We start from the raw sequence: 20,598 nt of genomic DNA, 5'->3' as shown, positions 1-20,598 counted from the left end.
GTGGTCTGGGGCTACCCCAGAGAGGTGTTCTGATAACAATAACAGCCAGTATCTACAGACATTCTTTACATCTTGAGGAAGCCCAGAATACCTGAGTTTTGATAGCAATAACCTGTCCACAACTGCTATTTTCTTGTATTTCAATTGTTTTTAAAAAGGCCCTGAACAATGCAATTTCAATATAATTGTAATTGTTCCCCTCTATATACCTGCATTATTTACACAATCAGAAATCACACAATAATTTGCACAATAATTTCTAAATCTTGTAACTTATTGAAATAATTTATGTCATCAATTTATGATACCTCTATATTTATAACAGAAATTATTCATTGAGTCAATGACAGAGAGAGAGAGAAAGAGGTGTGGGTGTAGAATGTGTGTCAGCTACCCTTAGGAATACAACCATTATTCAAACACTATGACCACAGAAACTCTGCAGAGGTCCCTGAGACAGGTCCTGTGTATATCAAAACTATATATAAAAAAAAGCGTGGACAGGTAGATTTCTACCATGTTCTGTCTCTGTGTATTTCTTTGAGTGTCATGGGATATAGCAATTAACACCTTGGTAGACCCTGGCCACTCCAAGTAAATAACATCTGGTTAGATTAGGCTCCGCCTACATTTTCACTGACCGTACGGTCATGAGATGGGTCTTTAACAGGAATCATGACATTGATCACTATTCGTTATCTTCACTTTTTTCTGACAACAACCGACACATTTCATGAAAATGGGTTCTTCATGGTATTGTTTTAACTGTTGAAATTATACAATATGATGACTGTTGCTGTTTTACAAATTTGTTATGTTCTGTACAATATTATTCAATCTTTTATCAAATTGACTGTTTTTATGCTCTGGTATACTTTGTATTACTGTTTATATCTAAAATGTTAGTGAAAAACGTAGTTTGAATATTCTCTTATTGTCTATTTATTAAATTATTAAAATGTAAAGAAGTATTTCATGACCAAGATTGCTATATGAAAATGTGAGTAATTTGCTTAGGGTGATTATATGACTATAATGGACTTCGATATTGACTTCGACTTGCATGATCGATATGTGTTGATCAGACGGACCATGTCATGTGATATTGACCGAACACCGGATGTGATCTCAACCTTGCATGCTCGGTCTATATCACTATCTGCTTTTTTCGTCAATATCGCTTGACCTGGGGTCAGTTTCACAAAACTAACTTACGACTAAGATCTAACTTAAGACATAATTTTTTCCTAAGTTCATTCCTTATCCGTTTCACAAAAGGTGTCGTGTATCTTAGGATTTTCATAAGTTCTTTCGTAACTTTACGACAGGTAAGTACGTGTCTCAAGTTCAAACTAAATATGGCAGCGGTCTTTATTTTGCTGTGTCGTCGTCAGGTTAGACGAGAAAGGCAGTTCAGACAGGGACGAATCCAGGAATTGTGGTTACGGGGGCTCCACTTTATGAGGCAGGAGGTCTGGGGGCAAAGCCCCGAAAGCTCCTTGATTTTACAGATTATATAGGGCTTGAAATATATCTCCTATTTAGTCTTTTGTACTATTTTCTATCAATTTTTTATGAGGTGAAATTAATAAAATGACGCAAATTTTAAATGTTTTTGGAAAAAATTAAGTTCTCCCAATAAAGTAATTCAAAAAATCAATATATTTTGTCATTCATTTCTCCGGGAGTGGAAGAAATTATTGCTTCTTACATTGTTTTGTACATTTTTCTAAACAAGATACCACGATTTGCGTTAAGTTTGAAAAATTTAGGGGGGAGGGGGGGACGCCTGCTGCGCCCCCCCCCCCCTTAAATCCGCCACTGTCAGAGATGGAAACAATCCTTTAGATTATATGAACGACATGGAAATTGTTTCAATATTTGAACTACCACTTCATTTGATCATCGACTTATGCCAAATGATGGAAAACGATTTGAAAAGAATCACTCGTAGGCCCCAATCATTGCCAACATCGTTACAAGTCCTGGCTGCCCTCAGGTTTTATGCCACGGGGAATTTCCAATTGGTGACTGCTGATCTCCACGGCATCAGTAAGCCCAACGTTTCCAGAATAGTTAGAGACGTTTCTTCTTTACTTTCAAACATGAGCCCTAACTACATCAAGATGCTTGAAGGAGATGTAGAGGGCTTAGTGGAACTTGAAGGTTCCTTATCGAGAGTATCAACCCCACCCGAAATCCCAGAAACGCACGTATTTCCAATTATAGCTTGGATTTTGTCCTCTATTGGAGTGATTTCTACTTCTCTGGGCAGGGGGCCACCGCGAGTTTTTCGCTGTTCTCACCTATTTAACGCTATCTCCCTTTTCGTATCGTTCGTTAAGCAGCTCCATTTCTTTTTAGCTCATCAACTGTCCTTTTCTGCGTTTACCTTTGCTGCAATTTCTTCCCGTTGTCTTTTTATACCCCGAGATCGAAGATCAGGGGGCATATTGTTTTTCTCTTGTCTGTCATTCTGTCTGAAACTTTAACCTTGCTAATAACTTTTGAACAGTAAGTGATAGAGCTTTGATATTTCACATGAGTATTTCTTGTGTGTTTCACAAACACATCTTCTATTTAGCTGAATTTGTAACGCTGGAGTACTGTTTGGAAATAACACTTCATTTCTTTTTTCTACCTCCTCAGTTAAATTTTCTATTTCTGCCGTTGAAATATTAGGATTTCTTTTTGACTGCAACATGTTTACATTTCGAGCATGGCATGGGTTGTGTGGCTCTATTTATTCGTTGAATTGGATAGTGTGTTGAACAATAAAATCATTGAAACATGACAGACCGTCAATTATTGGAAATGTGTTGAATTTGTACATGTAGTTGCAATATCGGGCTGAAACAGGTGACACCCCCCCTCCCCCTCTCTATGAAACCATGTACCAATGTCAAACTTAATTGTTTGTAGTGTGTATCTAATAAGGTTTTATATCAATTAAAATTTTTTAATGATTAATTTACACAAGCCATTCATTCACTACCGGTATTTAAACTGTAAATGCAAAATCTGAAAACACTGATTACCTGTTTTGATATACACATATTTAAGATATATCTTAGGAAAAGAGATTTCTTATGAACGTTTCGTGAAACTGTTGTGGATATTCTTAAGAAATTCGTAAGTTAGAACTTAAGAATATCTTAGGACATATCTTAAGATATATCTTAGGAAAGTTTTATGAAACTGGGCCCTGGTCCTTAAAACACGCTTTCGACCAACGTTGTAGTCCATAATTGTATGATCACACTTTCATGTTGTGTAATATATATGCATAAGTTAAGATTTATTTTTAAAGACTTCGTCATGTTAAAATTTACTAATGCAGGGTGAAGATAACGAACAGTGATCAATCTCATAACTCCTACAATATAATTCATGGCACCTTAGTGTATTGCAAATCTGGCCAACATGAAAGCATAACAGAAAAGCTTGTAAAACAAACCCTACATAAAGTGGGAAGAGGCACAACTATAGCAATAACGTCACACGAATAAATACAATAATAAAGATCTAATACCAAACAAGAAAGTAACCTTGATATATTGTTCAGCGTCTTACATGTTAGTAATCATTCTATGTTGTGTATAAATAAAGCATAGTGACAAAAATGCAGGTGAAAATAAAATGGTCTAATTTCAACAAATTATTTAGCATATAACTGCATGTGTGATTTTCCGATGTTGACATTTACTTCTGTTTTTGTATGTCCAACGACTTTAAAAGGTGGTGACATATACACTTTCTTTGGTTATTAATTAAATTAAATTACAACCATTAATATTGACAAGTCACACGCGGATGGAGCTACCGTAGATTTGCTATTTAAGTTATCATACACCGCCCATATAAAATGTCATTTTCAAATGTTGGTAACAAAGTCCAAAAACAGCTAGCATTTTTTCAACCGTGATTTTTTAAAAGCATTCTGCAACTGAATGTGTGAGAGAGGAGATATTTCTAATTTTGCATTGTCTACAGTGTAAAATACAGCAGACTTATATAAGTTCAAGGGAAACTTAATGTTAGCGTGGACTTTGAAACACAATGGAATTTTAATGGGTTTTACAGGGCAACTACATCCTCCAAATTGAACGTTCTGTGGGCATCATATACACAGCATCACATATATGCACTGCCTGTGATTGATTGATTGTTTTGATGTTTTCCGCCACACTCAACAATTTTTCAGTTATATGTCACTGCCTTTGTGTATATATATACTACTCAAAAATTTAATAAGGATTAATAGGTTATATGTGTGTAATTTACCACTAACATAACAAAAGACATAAATTTGACTCAGAGACGTGTTTACTCAGGTTATGAATAAAAATTCATGAACGGCATGAACTTTTATCAATACGGAATGCTTGAAATCTGATAACAACACCAAAAGGCATTTCATTACAAAAAGTTAACAGCGAACCAGAGAAAGAATTACACAGTTTTTGGAGATAGTCCATCATTACACTTAGTCGATAAAGTGTCAGTACCGGGTATGGCCTCCCCTTGTATCAATGACGGCTTTACAACGTCGAGCCATGCTGTCAATAAGCACCCGGATGTTTCCAATGGGAAGGTTGTTCCACCCTTCCACGAGGGCGTTTCTGAGCTCTGTCAAAGTCGTGGGTTGTGTTCTACGGCGTAAAAGGGCAACCTGCAGCATGTTACATACCTGCTCAATCGGGTTCAAGTCCGGCGAGCGCGCTGGCCAGTCCATACGGACAATTGTCTCCTGCTGAATGTACTGCTCCACCACCCTGGCGCGATGAGGACGGGCGTTATCATCCATCAGGATGAACTCAAGGCCAACAGCACCAGCGTAGGGTCTGACGTAAACATCGAGGATCTGATCCCGGTACCGCACCCCCGTCATTGTTCCTCTCTCCAGGACATGAAGATATGTTCTTCCATCCCTGCTGATTCCACCCCAGACCATGATGGAACCACCACCATAACGGTCATGTTCACATCATGGAAATGTTCACGCTGTCGTAGCCACACTCGGTGCCTCCTGTCTGTAAAGTCCTAACAATACCTGGACTCATCAGTGAACAGAACTTGAACCCAATCGTTCTGTGTCCAAGTGACATGATCTTCAGCCCAGTCCAATCGCTCCCGCCTGTGTCGAACAGTCAAAGGGACTCGAACACATGCCCTTCTCGAGTTGGGACCTGTATTGTGAAGTCGATTCCGTATCGTTTGAGTGGACACATTCACCCCCGAGGCGTTCAGGAGGTCGTTACGTAGGCTGGTTGCTGTCCAGAAGGGATGGCGTCGTGCCTGAAGAGCCACAAAATGGTCTTGGTGTTGGGTTGTCGACCTCTGACGACCACCCCCCATGTCGGCGTGCTGCTGTACCAAAAGTTTGCTGTCGGTTCCGGGCCCTGTTTACAACGCTCTGGCTGACGTTTAGTGCATTTGCAACGTCACGTTGTGAATAACCTGCGTCAAGCATTCCAATACATCTGCCCGTTCTGTCGTCAGGCGACGCCTTACACGTTGAGGGGGCATTGTGTTGATAAACGTAGTGTAAACACTCAAGTGAGTTTGAAATTTTAGAAAGAATCAGACACCGATGCCTGAGTGAAAATCGTGCAATGGTAGCAAAAGCATAAACTGTGATGAGAAACGCATTTCCCATGGCATGAAATGCGCGTGCAAGTTTGTTGAAGACGTTTTTGATTTCACTTGGACACAATATTGCCAGTTATGCAGTTATCGATTTTTTTAACAGAAAAATATCTATGATCCTTATCAAATTTTGAGTAGACAGTAGTATATATATGTATGTGAATCAAATGAGCAACATGGCTCACGGAAATAAAGAAACTGAAACAGAAACCATATCAATTATCCTTAGGAATAAATCTTTGTGTCTGGTAACATTTCTTTAACAAATGTTAAAACTGTCTACAAATAAAAACGGTATATGTGTTTTATAAACACTGTTCATGTAAACAATAAAATCAAACTAGTTTGTGTAATGTTATAATACGAATATATCTAGGTACGATTGATCCTAATGATGTACGAGTTAATATTATGTTGTGTCGTTGAATAAACGTTTTCATGTTGAACACACGTGTTATGAATCCGCAAGTTCCATCCCAGGAACTTACTATATAAACTTATCGTAAAACGATACAGTTTGCTTTGTGTAAAACCAAAATAGGGTTTTTATATTCTTGCAATCAAACAGAAAATTTCGCAAAACTTGAGGTAGTCTCCCCCATTCTCGTAAATATACACAGCATCGAACGAAAGAAATCCCAGTTGTAGCTTTAGGAGACTCGGACTGGCCGATCTATTAATCTGGGAGTAAATACTGCTTTAACTCCTCCCCCCACACACAGATGGCAGCACTTTATGTAATTGATGATAATCCTAAATAAAGAGAATGGTATTTGTAAATGAGAATAATAAAACATATATATAATATATTATGTTGAATTATTTTGTGATTTATTTCTAGATTTTTATTTTTTTATTTTCTGCACACGGCTACGCTTACAGGAATACAGCTGTTTACATCCTCCGACGTGCTGTAACCATTATATCGTAATTAGATAACATTTAAATCCGCCACACTCATTACTTATTCGGACATTTTTGAAGAATGGTGCAGCAACAGATGGAAATCACATATCCCCGTAATGAACTGCAATAAATGTGTCTCAATTTAATGTTTAAAAGAAACAGTGGGTTTAGTAACATTTAGGGTGAAAAACTAAAACAGAAACAAAACTCTGTAAACAGCTGAGTAAGTATCGATACCTTATATTAGAATCTACTGGCATTGATGTCTCTATATAAGCAATCATTTCTCGAATGTGACAAAAACAATAAACAAATTTTAAGACAACGAACAAAAATAAACAAACAAAACGAAAAAAAAAAAAAAAAAAGAAGAATTTTGTGTGTGTTGCACGCACACTCCACGGAAACCTAATTAAATAATTAAGAAGTCAAATCGAATAATACACGATGAAACTGACAACCCATGGAGAAAGCAGATGGTGAATACGACCTTAGTCATCTAAATTACAGATAAACACATGACGCGGTCGTTAAACCACCGCTCATAAAGTGCATGACAATTTTATAGAAATTCAGACCTTCATCAGAGGAATAAAGCCTATCAACAAATATTAAATATTATTTTAAAAGCAACAATTAGTGTTTTATTGATGAAAGCGATATTCGGACCTTGTAGAGGACGTGTCGCATATATCTAATAACACGAGTAATGAGTTAACCGAGCGATGTCCTAACTTGCGGTAGCAATATATCCCAACACCCTGCATGAATGGACAATTGTTTGTGCAAAAACCAAGGCGTGAGTACACAGAAATAAGGCTGTGTATGCATTATTTAAGCATCATAAGGTGTCACGTCACAGACAGATGACAAAGATTCAGATTCTTTATTTCCTCATTGGATATCATATACAAAAATACAATTATAAAACAAACAAAAAGGGCATTGTGGAGAGCGAGTAGACAACAATGTCACACCCATGTACGATTTAGATTAAACAAATGATATCACACCATATGAGAGGTTTTTTTTTTTAGCTTAGTAGCATACTGTAAAAAAAAAAATCCAACATTAATGACAAAGGAGGACAATGATAATATCTTTATTCTCTTAAACTGATTTACAGTGTAGAGAAATAAACAAAGACAACGTAATGTAGATGTACATGTAAGTCATGGGTAAAGGTACATTTTGAAAGAGAGAGAGAGAAAAAAAAAACACCTAGAATACAATGTTTTCAGTGGGTGGATTGATTTACCATGATTTTGATAAACACTTTAAATTGATTAATTTACTTCTGAACAGGATGCGTATAAGAATCTTCAATCTTATTTTTCGATGATGCTAATAATTACCTCCATATCATGAAAGTGAAATAGGAAGTACATACATTCTCCTTCTATAGTTCATGTTTTGTAAGAGCTCAATTACTCGAGTATATTTCCCACGAACAGCATCATATATGTAATTCATTTACACAGGGAACTAAAGTAAGATATCTAAACGTATTGTCATGTCTCGTAGACCTTCCTCTGTACTGAATACATTCCTCCATTGGAATTCCATAATTTAATTCCAATTTTCATAACACACCAATTTCCTCTACGCAAAATGTTGCATTTCACCGAACATATGTTCAATCACGTGATTTGTTATACTAGAACATATATAAAGTACGCAAGAGATTGAAAATTATAACAAAATACTGCAACACTGAAAGGAGATGATGGGGCGATTTCCTTTAATGGTGGCCATGCTGGTGTTATTAATGGTAAGTTTGTTCTAGCTAAATTGTACATGACTGGTCAACTGAATAACACATAGTTATACAAATAAACAAATGTTTATCATCATCGTTCGGATATCAAACGTTTGATTTTAATTATTGATTTACTTTTTTTAAAAAATGCAAGAGCTATAAATTAGCTTCTCTCATCTAAAACGTTGACAGTATTAAAATTTTCTAAAGACAGTTGGACACAGATACTATGCATATCTTTTTACATTCATCTATAAAATGGTCAAGGACATTTCAGCTGAAGAAAAATATCGTGTTCATGCATATCAATTACCCAGCAGGTGTACGTAATTGTAATTAGAACAATAACTCATCATAAGAAATAAACGAAGAATGTGAATTGAACTAATTATATATTTTTGTCAGGTAATAATTCAGATAGAATAGAATAATACTGACCTAAAATGGGGAAACATCTAGACATTGCATGGGGCAAAACAGGTATTGATTTATAATTTACTGTTGATATATTTGTTTTACATGAAGGTCATTCTCAATGAATGTGTGATATGAGTGCTAGCATTAAATTTTAATCTCGTTAAAATTAAAGTTATTTGCCTCTTAGTTTAACGGCATTTATTTCAAAAACATATACCAATAGAATTACATGTACTTGCATGTCCCAAGCTTGCACAATGGACCATTCTGGTCATATACAGGTAATTACTTACATGAAGATCGCGTTTATATACATATACATGGTAAAGTGTAATGTAGTTCATTTTATTTCGTTAGTTTAAATTGTCCGTGTTAAAAATAAACTTTTAATGGGGTTACTCAATGTCTCTTATTTGTGAATTATTTAAATTAGAATTCATGGCCGTGTTCATGTCACAAAAACAATAATAATCATCCAATTAATGTCCGGAAAATGTTTGTAAAAACTTTTTTAAATTACCATTGTCTTTTTAAAAGATAATCAAATTTGCATTCAATTAGAATTATGGACATTGTTGATTTTCTGCAAGCACTTTTAATTAGACAATTTACTGTTGGTCACATAAGTGAATACATTTCATAAATAATAAATGTACAACTGCAGTCAAAGGTGATTAATGAGTATAAAAGAACTCACATTGGCGAACACACAGCGTTAAATTTGCGATATCAGGAAGATTTTGAAGATTGTACCGCTTACATCTTAACTTGTTTTAGGTGGTAGTAAACGGAAGAACATATGGAGATCCGCGCCCGACTAACCCACCAGGTAAAGAAAATATACTCATGTTTATCATGCTAGAAATTCTGGTAGATGATAAAGGATTTTGTATTCACAAGTCTCCTAAACATCAGTATTTAAACAGTGATTGTAACACAGGACGAAGTTTTGTTAAACATCAGCTACTGACTAGTATTTAAACAGTGATTATAACACAGGACGAAGTTTTGTTATTTGACATATACAGGTAGAACTTATATGGTACCAATTTTGATACACCAGATGCGCATTTCGATAAATAATGTCTCTTCAGTGATGATCAACCGAAATGTTTGAAATCCGAAATAACAATAAACTTGCTAGAGCTATTTTAGGGAAAAACAGAGTGCCGAAATCGTCTAAGGATAAGTAAGAGCTATGCATGAGGGGGATAATCCTTAATTTTAAATTTTATCACAGCAATTAAATATACATCCGTATTTTCAAGCTAGTAACGAAGTACTAAGCTACTGGGCTGTAGAGACCCTCGGGGACTAACAGTCCACCAGCAGAGACCTCGACCTAGGAGTCATAATGTAAAACTTATACGGTACGAATTTTGATGCACCAGATGCGCATTTCGACAAATAATGTCTCTTCAGTGATAAATACATTTTTACAACAGTGCATATTTTTGAGGCGTTACAAATAAGGAATTTTAAAAACAGACCAGCAATGCGATTGTGTATATAGAACCCTCTTCTGCGGACAGTTTGTCAGTGGTATTTTACCTGGCTAACTCACAACTTGCATTGGTTTTATATTTCATTTAGGTAAGTCGTGTGCATTCAGATTTATCATACAGTTCTTGCATATTGAAAACAGGAAGCTGGAATTGAAATGAGAGTCGCGTCAGTACTGCTATGACCATGATTTATTGTTGTTGTTGTTTTTTGGTGTGTTTTTTTTGTTTGTTTTTTTTTTAAATAGCATACAACGTCTGCACACTGCCTCTCAGAGTTGGCCGATGTCGGGGTCGATGTCCACGCTATTACTACGACAGCTCAGAAAGAAAATGTCTCCGATTCAATTACGGTTGTTGTGGAGGAAATGCCAATAATTTTAAGACAAAGTCTCTTTGCCAGCGTGTTTGTATGCCGAGAAGTGAGTATAATTCACTAAGGTAACAGCTTAACGAGAGGAGATTCAGCTGTTCCACTGCTTTGATTAATATGATGAGAATGCCTTGAGTTTTGAAAATTCAAATCCGAATGAAATTTTAACCTTTATAGTCATTATTATTCCGGAGAACGATATCCTCCCACTTTTAGTATAAGAACAGGTAAACGGCATGTAACAGTGAAAACACATATAGTGCATGAGATTTATCCAAAAATGTAAAGTGATATGGTCATTCATCATGTGTAATATTTAATGAATTATGATTTAGAAATTTCAAATGATTTATATGAATGTTTCATTGCAATACTCAATTACACGACCTTTATGATTAATATCGGATATAAGCGCGCACGTGTAAGGAGATAGAAATGGATATTTTGGGATACTTGAGCGATTCAAATTGTAGTTTGTTATGCCTGTGTCACATTACTAGCGGGTACCGGGCGAGGTATAGGTATCGGGGGGGGGGGGGGGGACCTGTCAAGATCTAACACCGTAGGGACACATTTCCAAGTCTGCCGGGTGATTAGCTTTCCTCATATACCGCCCGCACCTCGGGCGGGACAAGGAAGGCAGCCGTATGTTTACCGGGCGGGGAGCGTATGGAATGATGGTGTTGGTGGCCGCCCGATATCCGTAAGGTTATCGGTAGGTAACCGGAAGGTAACCGGGAGGGGTACGTCCGGTACCCATACGGACATCGTACGGACTAGGTACCCCCGTGCGGTCACCGCTCGGACACCTGAGGGGTATCGGATGAAGCCAGGACGATGTCCGTTCTGAGAACATCCGGGTATCGTTCGGTGACCTTTGCCTTTTCATGCGTGTTAAGTGCAATTAAGGCAATTGCAAACTGGTGTAAATATACCTATCGTCATCGTCATCATCTCCAACATCATCATCGACGCTGTTGCCATCAACATCGACATGGCCAATCCTCCGAGTCATCTGAGACTGCCGTTCCTACGTCTACAACTCGCTGAAGCACGTGAGCGTTATCTTACTATCTTGGCAGCTTTAATAGCTGAGGAAGAAAGGGCAAGGAGACGTCAGAGACGTCGACGTCGGTGGTGGGTTAGACCATGGCTAGAGAGGGCGTCATGTATGGTCAATATGAGACATTGATGGGAGAACTTGAGAGGGAGCATGAAGGAGACTTCAAGTCCTTCCTCCGAATGGAACCCGCAATGTTCCATGAACTACTGCAGCGGGTGGGACCACGCATTGAAAAGCCAGACACGTAAGTGTTATAAAAATACTATTATTGTTAAATTATTGTTATATTTTTAAATTGTTAAATGGTTACATAGTTAAATTGTATTTGAAAGGTTCTATATTTCTGTAGTAAAATGTTATCTTTTTTTATTTGTTTACAGACAGCGGCCACCCTTGAAACCAGACTTAAAGCTAGCCATCACCCTCCGCTTCTTGGCAACCGGGAACTCGTACAAGTCGCTAGCCTTTGATTTCCGTGTTGCCCACAACACGATTTCCCTGTTCGTGCCAGAGGTCTGTCGAGCTATACTGGAAGAATACCGTGACGAGGTCTTCCGCACGCCACGCACACCAGCTGAATGGGCAGTGGTTGCTCAACGCTTCCAGGACCGGTGGAACTTTCCGCATTGTTGTGGCGCAATTGATGGCAAGCATATCGCCATAAAGAAGCCACCGCAGACAGGCACCCTATACTACAACTACAAAGGCTTCTTATCAATGGTCCTGCTAGGAGTGGTTGATGCAGACTATAAATTTTTATGGGCTGACGTTGGGCAAATGGCTCAGCGTCAGATGCAGGTGTTTTCAACGGATCTGTTCTGGAGCCCGCGCTTAGGGAAGGGAGGCTTGGGTTCCCCCAACCCGACCCTCTGCCAAACGATGACAGAGACACGCCATACTTTATAGTGGCAGACGATGCCTTTCCCCTGCGACCCTACTGCATGAAGCCATTCTCCAAGCGTTACATGCTCCGAGAGGAAAGGATCTTTAACTATCGGTGTTTACGGGCTAGGAGGGTGGTGGAGAATGCTTTTGGAATTTTGGCCAACAGGTTCCGTTGTCTGCTGACAACAATGAACACTAAACCACCAGCAACGGTATGGATTGTTACAGGCTGTCTGACATTGCACAATATCATGAGAATGCGATACCCTAACCTACAGAATGCCGACTTGGATATAGAAGGGGACAATCACAATATTATCCCAGGAGCATGGAGGGATGGCGCAGTCATAGCAGAAGTTGAGGCTGCTGGTCGCGGACCAAGGCAGACTGCAGAGGGGAAAAAGCAGCGCCATTACTTAATGAAATACTTTAACAGCCCTGCTGGGAGTGTTCCATGGCAGGATGCTGCTATTGATAGATAAGTTAAGGTCAAAGGTCATGTTTGAAAAAGAAAGATCATATATGATTTCCTAATAATCTCCTTGCTAGAGGAGTTTGCTAATCATTTGGCCTTGATATGAAAGTTAAAAGGTCACGGTATGAAAAGAAACATCATATATGACTTCCTATCTGTCAGTTGAAGTAACTTGTGTTTTTTTGTTAACACATTTAATAATCAAGTTTTGTGACCCGTTAACACCTATTTGTGTTGTGTTCTTGTTATTTGTATTAACTTTTAACAATAAAGTTATGTTAAACCTTAACAACTGTTTTTGTTTTTCCTGTTGTTTGTATCAAGTTAACAATACAGTTGTGTTAAAACCGGAACCCCTTTTTTTTTGGGGGGGGGGGAGAACTTTGGAGGGAAAAGAAATATAACCAGGCCATTCCTACTAAAATCTTATTTGTTTTCTCTCAAGAGTTCTAGAAAGAAGTCATGAGGTTTCTTGTGTGCAGAAGTTTACCACCCGAAAACACAATATTTCACAAATTTCACTCAAGAATATTTCAGAGAAAAGGAACAGAAATTTTTGTCACTTGAAGATTACTGTGCCTTTTCTCTAAAAAATTGTTCAAGGAAAGTTGCCAACCCAAACACATAACATTCTTTTCATCTGAAAGGAGCCATAAAAGCAATAACACATTTGGATAAATTTTCAAGACTTTATTTCCCCAACAACTCAAGACACATAGTACATCAGTGATAATGACCCAGTGTTAAATCTCACTGTTCAAAACTTTATTTTCCCCCTCAACTCAGGTACATAGTACATATTAGAGTATGACACAGCATAATGTCCCAGTATCTCTGTCATTTCCTATGATACATCCTTTTTCACACAAAGATATATCTCAGTCCGACCCGGTGGTTAATCCGGTATCACAGTTTCTCACACAAACACATATTATCACACAAAGCTTGTATCTCATTCTCATACACTAGACGTCCTCCTCTCCCTGACTACTTGACGACGAGTCCCCTGATGCGGATGGTTCCGGGTGTACTTCAGCCGGCACGTACACCATTTGTTCTGCACTGGGCTGAGACAGTGTGAGCTGTGCATCCCGTAAAGTCTGTGACACTGTCTCAGCAGAGTCTCTGGGTGCATAGGACGGTGGTGTATCCAGGGCATCGCCAAAGGTGAGTGACGTTCTCGGGCGAGGGGTGAGGGGGGTGAGGGGCTGGCGCTGACCCTGACTGCTCTGTTCACTCTGACTGCTCTGCTTTGTACTCGACTGACCCTGAGTACTCGACTGACCCTGACCCTGGCCCTGGCTGCTTGACTGGCCTGACATTGACCAGGCCTGGTTGATTAATGATGCGCTTCCAGCAGCATAGTTGCTTGCCAGGGTGTCCCATACGGGTGGCGCCGAGTGTGAACGGTGTTGGAAGCTCGCCTGAAACATAATCAAAAGAGACACTGCACATAAATGTTTTAAAAAAATATTATTTAGTGGCATCAAGTCTTAATTGTAAATAAAACATGTGTGGAGCATTTTTTTTAAAATAATGAACTACAGGAACAAAAGTTTTATGGAATAAAAATAAATTGTACCTGTTGAGGAGATGGCGTACTGCGTCTCTGCATTGGTGGGGTGGGTGCCAGAAACTGGGGCTGCTGCGTTGCTCCCTGCTGTGGCGTAAAGGAAGTCTGTGGCACAAACTGAGGTGACTGCTGCTGAGGATGAGGCATCTGCGGCTGAGGAGGCATCTGCTGCTGGTGGGCCATCTGCTGCTGATAGGGCATCTGCTGGTGGTGGGGCATCTGCTGGTGGTGGGGCATCTGCTGCTGATCGTAGCCAGCCGCTAGCTGAGGGGCGGTGAGGCAGTTCATGGCCAATCTAAAAGTCTGTTCCTGGAAGTGGCGCCACTGCTGTGGCACTATCTCACGCTGAACAGAAAGCAGCCACTCCCCCCACGCGTCACGCTCACAACGGCCCTGACTGGCACTTGAGAACTGCAATGCATAAAACATAAAAAATTGTCGTGAAAGGTGCATGACAGATACAACAGGTGGTCGGAATATGTAAGAGGCGTACAACCAGAAAATATTTTAGAAACAATAATTTGTACACTGTAATTTAATAAGTTTGAACTTGTGGAAGATTAGGAAATGACACTTTTTTACATTAACAAATTATGTATGTTACAGATTGTTCAAGTTTAGCATATAAAACATAACGAGTAAACTATAAATTCTTACATTTTCTCTGGCCGACTTCACTTCCTGTCGTGACTCCTCTAGCAGGTTCGCCAGCACGTCTGACACATCCCGGTGTTCTTTCTTGGACCTCTTCCTCTGGGCCCTGGATGATGTGCCTCCAGCCGCAGCAGAGGTGGAGCCCAGGGAACTGGTAGAAGCAACAGAGCGAAAGCCCGGCGATTGGGCCCTCTCACCACCCCCTCCACCTCTGGACCTCTGGGCCGATGAGGTCCGCGAAGCTCTGTCGTCCTCAGACGAGGAGTCAACCCTCCCCTCGGACTCTTCACCTGCAATCTGAAGCATAAGGAAGAAAAGTTGTAGTTGGATAAAGAGGACCAGCATAGCAGAAAAACTTGTAGATTGGGATAAGAAGTCATGCAATGCTGATAAAAGTAACATTGGCAACACAAAGGTAAAAGAATAATATAAAAAAAATGTATTTCCTAATCTTCCACAACTTTTAAACACATTATTTTGTAGTGTACATAATTAATGTCTTTAAAATATGTTTTTTTGGCAGATGCTTACCATGCCAAGAGTCTCAGTCTTGGTGGGGGGCTTGTAGTGGGCATCCAGGAACCGATAGGCATTCAGATTGAATGTCTGAAGTGGTGTCTGTTGCTTGGCCTTTGACCCACTTTTCCCGGTTCTGCCCTCCTTGACCATCTTGTTGTGATCTGTCCTCATCGACACAAAGCGTTGCCACACCCAATCAGCTGTACCCAAAAAAAAGTTAATTTTTAATAATTAATACGCTTGGTGGATTTTGTGACATGCAAACTTTGTAAATGTTAAATGTTTTCCTACAGTCAAATAATTAATGTACATTTTCTCAATTGTAATATTTTAATATTTCTATTTCAATTTTTCATTTCAGCTTTCTATTTTTGTCCAATGTCTTTGTACTTATTTTGTTTGTAAATTTGCCACAAATTTTTTTTACCCAGATAAATGCCAAATGAACATAGAATGATTTTAAGAATTTATTTGGAGAATTCATACGGAAAATTTGAGAAATGTAAATACTCACGATGGAGACCCTCGTCCATGCCAAAGTCTAGCAGTTTGGCGTTGCGGAGTTGTGTGTTTTTGTGGTTCTCGTGGGTGATGTCGTAATACAGGGGATGCCCCTCGAAAAATGCTGCCACCTTCTCATCCACTTCAATGGGGACCGTCTCCAGCTTTGTGTAGTACTTGAGGTGGCTGAGATCGACAGCGACTCCATGCCTGACCCACTGTGTGGCTACCCGGCTGGCCCCCTGGCTGGCTCCCCGGCTGACCCCCGGCCTGTTCCCTGGCTGGTCCCCGGACGGGTCCCCTGGTCTGTGTCCCCTCCCCGATCGCCAACGTCCTGCCCCTCTTCGTCGGAAGGGGTGGCGGGACATCTTCCCCCTCCTCTACTGCCACTGCCCTCTCCTTTCTGGGAGAAGTCCTTGTCCTCTTCCCTTTCTTATCCTTGTTTGCTTTCTTTGGGGGCATGTTAACTTTGAAACTTTGCTCAAAGTTTTCTAAAAAAACCTGTACAAAAATGTACAAAAAGTTGTGAAAGTTCTGTGAAAGTTCTGACATGAAACGACCTACGTGCTGTACAAACTCAAAGTGTGGGAAAGGGCGCTCGGGCGGTCTGTTTCATAGGGCCCCAGGTAGCCGTACGGCGTCCATCCGGGCACCTTTGCATCATCCGGGCATCTGCCGAGCACCGAATGGACATCGGTCGAGCATCGGACGGGCGCCGCCAGGAGATCGTTCGGATATCGGTGGGAAAGTTCCCGCCATTTTACGAACTGCCTATCACCGGCGTGCAGTGGTCACCGTTGGGTGTCCGGCAGGCCACGTAAGGCATACTCCGGTGAGCCTTGCGGTGGACAAACGATGGGGTTGACATCGCCAGGATTTAACTCCGCGCTAAAAGCTGCCGGTGGGGTATACGGGCCCTGAATGGCGTGTTCTCACCGCATGGTCCCCGGCCGGACACTTTTCAGATTTTGACATTCTCAGGCCGCTCAGAACCCGCTACCTAGTCGGATACCTAATCGCAGTGTAATGTGACACAGGTATTACTCTTAAGATTTACCATGAGATTCAGCACTGTTCGTTATCTTCACTGTTCATTATCTTCATTGTTTGTTATCTTCACTGTTCATTATCCTCACTGTTTGTTATATTCACTGTTTGTTCGTCATCTTCACTGTTCGTTATCTTCACTGTTTGTTCGTTATCTTCACCGTTCATTATCTTCACTGTTCGTTATGTTCGCTATCTTCACTGTTCGTTATCTTCACTGTTCGTTATCTTCACTGTTCGTTATTTTCACTGTTCTTTATCTTCACTGTTCGTTATCTTCACTGTTCATTACCTTTACTGTTTGTTCATTACCTTTACTGTTTGTTCGTTATCTTCACTGTTCGTTATCTTCACTGTTCGTTATCTTCACTGTTCGTTATGTTTGCTATCTTCACTGTTCGCTATCTTCACTGTTCGTTATCTTCATTGTTCGTTATATTCACTGTTCGCTTTCTTCACTGTTCATTATCTTCACTGTTCGTTATTTTACTGTTCATTATCTTCACTGTTTGTTCGTTATCTTCACTGTTCGTTATATTCTTTATCTTCACTGTTATTTATCTTCACTGTTCATTATCTTCACTGTTCGTTATCCTCACTGTTTGTTCATTATCTTCATTGTTCGTTATATTCTTTATCTTCACTGTTATTTATCTTCACTGTTCGTTATCCTCACTGTTTGTTCGTTATCTTCACTGCTCGCTTTCTTCACTGTTCATTATCTTCACTGTTCATTATCTTCACTGTTTGTTATTTTCACTGTTCATTATCTTCACTGTTCGTTATCTTCACTGTTCATTATCTTCACTGTTCGTTATGTTTGTTATCTTCACTGTTTGTTATCTTCAATGTTCGTTATCTTCACTGTTCACAAATCCGGTCTGTGTAATTTCGTTGCTGCATACTTTAAGAATTTTGTTATTTGTAGTTTGTCCAGCTATAGCTTGTTTTGCCTCTCCCTGCCAAGTGGAGACCTGCCCAAATTACCCAGAAGCTTCTTGTCAGTAAGTAAATAAAAATGTTGCCAGCACAATAAAACATAGGTGAAATTTACAGTAATGTAGCGACTTACGATCTTTTCAAAGTAAAGGTTTCGTCATCCCTTCCCAATGAAAATTTGTCCTCAGTTCGTCTTCTTTGTAAACTTTGCACTCCCGTCTTCAGAACCACTAGACCACGTTCAACTAACTTGTCACATGGAACTCTTGGGTAATCGAGGCTTAATTTCTTTTTATTTACAAATGAACATTTCTAAAAAGTCGTATGAATTTAGAAGTTTGGATTTGTGCTCGTTAAAATAATTTTACATGAACATACATTCTACCATGAAGCCGATGCTGTCTGATTTGTCTTATATCAATTGTTAGACCTTTCCTTACATACTTTAATACCGATATTGACTTTGGATTATCCCCGTTTACCGGATCAACACAGAGAGATCGGGGCAGGTTTGACCAGTCAACAGGGGATGCTTATTCCTCCTAGATACTTAATTCCACCTCTCGTGATTCCAATTTTGCCCTCTTCTCGTTTTTGTATTCTTTATACAAAATGAAAGTACTCACTGTTCGTTGTTGTCACTTATTTCTTAAGCATTTCTGAACCATAACAACCAAGACATGTCTTTAAACTTCTTCATGTTTGTTCAAACCATCGGTCACCTGGCCCAATTTGAAGTTAACCAGAGGCCTTTATGCCTTAACGATCGCCTGGATATTATGTGTCGAAACTTTAAACATATCTCGTTTGCAATCACAAAACTCCGTGTTATTTACAAGTTTGGCCCCATATCATAGGCCCACCTTACCCCTCTCCACCCCGGGGACTTGAAAAAACTTGAATCTATGTTAGGAAGCTTTCACATAAGTTTCATTTTCTGTTCCAGTGGTTCTTGAGATGAAAAGTTTTAAATGACCCCCACCTTATTCACGCCTTTTCTTAATTGCCTTTTGCCTTCTCTTGGCATTGCGCTTCATTTGAACAGTCATGGATCCCTTCACAAAGGATGCTTTGTGGCAAGTTTAGTTGAAATGGGTCCAGTAGGTCTGGAGAAGTTGAAAATATGAAAAAGTTTACGCACAACTGATGCCGCCGGACAAAAGCAGATAAAAATTAATCAGTTGAGTGAATAACAACATTCTAATCGAACTGGTTTTATCTGTATTTTGTTTGACTGATGCACTGATACATGCATTGGAGTCAGTATAACGAAACGGAAAGCTTTACATTGTGACGTCATAATAGAATAATGCAAAAAGGAAATATCAAGCGTAAACATTTCGTGGTGTATTTCATTTCACACGAAAGCAGAACTCAACAAGACATATATATATATATATATATATATATATACATCAATCAAGATGCTTAAATGGCATTAGAATGGTAATAAACATATTCTGTATTATTACATGTAGCTGCGACCGTTTATGTATCCGTTTTACTGTCACTTGTACAACTCAGTTTGCGCAACTAGCAAATGGGAAGATAAATGTTCCTTAAAGAGCATTTAGTTATGCCCCAAATAATTTCTAGTCACGATGCCATTATCTACATCTGGCGTAATATTACGATTTTCGAAAAAGGTGTAATGAATATAATCATAGTTGACAATCATACATTGAACATATTCGTGTTTTCTAGTTTCTGACCATAATCAGTAAAAAGTCTTCTATTTCACAAAATTAATTTTAATAAGAAAAACACCACGTGCTTAGAAAACCCACGATAATAGATTGTTATTATTTGAAGTGCAAAACTAATAAGTTTAATCAGTGTATGTATTTGTTTGCAGTCTTGTGTGTCCATGTGAGTCTATGTGGCTGCACGAGGGAGAAGACGTAACTGCCCGCTGTCGCGACAATTACTAGAAGACGAACGACAAGCTAGAAAATGGTTCAAGGAAATCTGTACAAACGTCCATGTTAATTACATAGCCCAATTTTATTTCCGGAAAGGACATAAATTAAAAGTAATTTCACTGTATATTTTTCAAGTTATATGTTGTATTTCATTCTATTTAGGACTATTTAGTATACTGTGGTAGGAATAGTTTTTTTCTGTCACCAAATACTAAATATTAGAAGTGAGAATCACAGGTCCTTCTGATATAACAGAAAAGGAGACCCCTTGTTAAGGTAGACGTTACATGTATCTCAATCAAGAATCCCCAGTGCTGAGGAACTTCAACTAAATCCAGTGACGTATCTACACATGTATATATCTGCAAATAAAAATATATCAAATGGGACATTAAACAACTCACAACAAGAAAT

At 39.1% G+C, this 20,598-nt stretch overlaps 1 protein-coding gene across 1 annotated transcript; it reads left to right on the top strand.

Moving 5' to 3' along the window:
- The first annotated feature begins 8,197 nt into the window (after positions 1 to 8,197).
- On the top strand, positions 8,198 to 20,308 carry LOC130049493 (fused toxin protein-like). Its single transcript, XM_056147242.1, has 5 exons — positions 8,198 to 8,326; positions 9,509 to 9,560; positions 10,482 to 10,655; positions 18,252 to 18,327; positions 20,118 to 20,308. Exons 1-5 carry the CDS (start codon positions 8,279 to 8,281, stop codon positions 20,191 to 20,193), a joined length of 426 nt encoding a protein of 141 aa, XP_056003217.1. The 5' UTR covers positions 8,198 to 8,278; the 3' UTR covers positions 20,194 to 20,308.
- Positions 20,309 to 20,598: the final 290 nt, after the last annotated feature.

Source organism: Ostrea edulis, chromosome 8 (assembly GCF_947568905.1).
Source record: "Ostrea edulis chromosome 8, xbOstEdul1.1, whole genome shotgun sequence".
Lineage (NCBI taxonomy): Eukaryota > Metazoa > Mollusca > Bivalvia > Ostreida > Ostreidae > Ostrea > Ostrea edulis.
The sequence above is the reverse complement of the archived record's forward strand: the minus strand, read 5'-3'. Positions and strand labels throughout refer to the sequence as shown.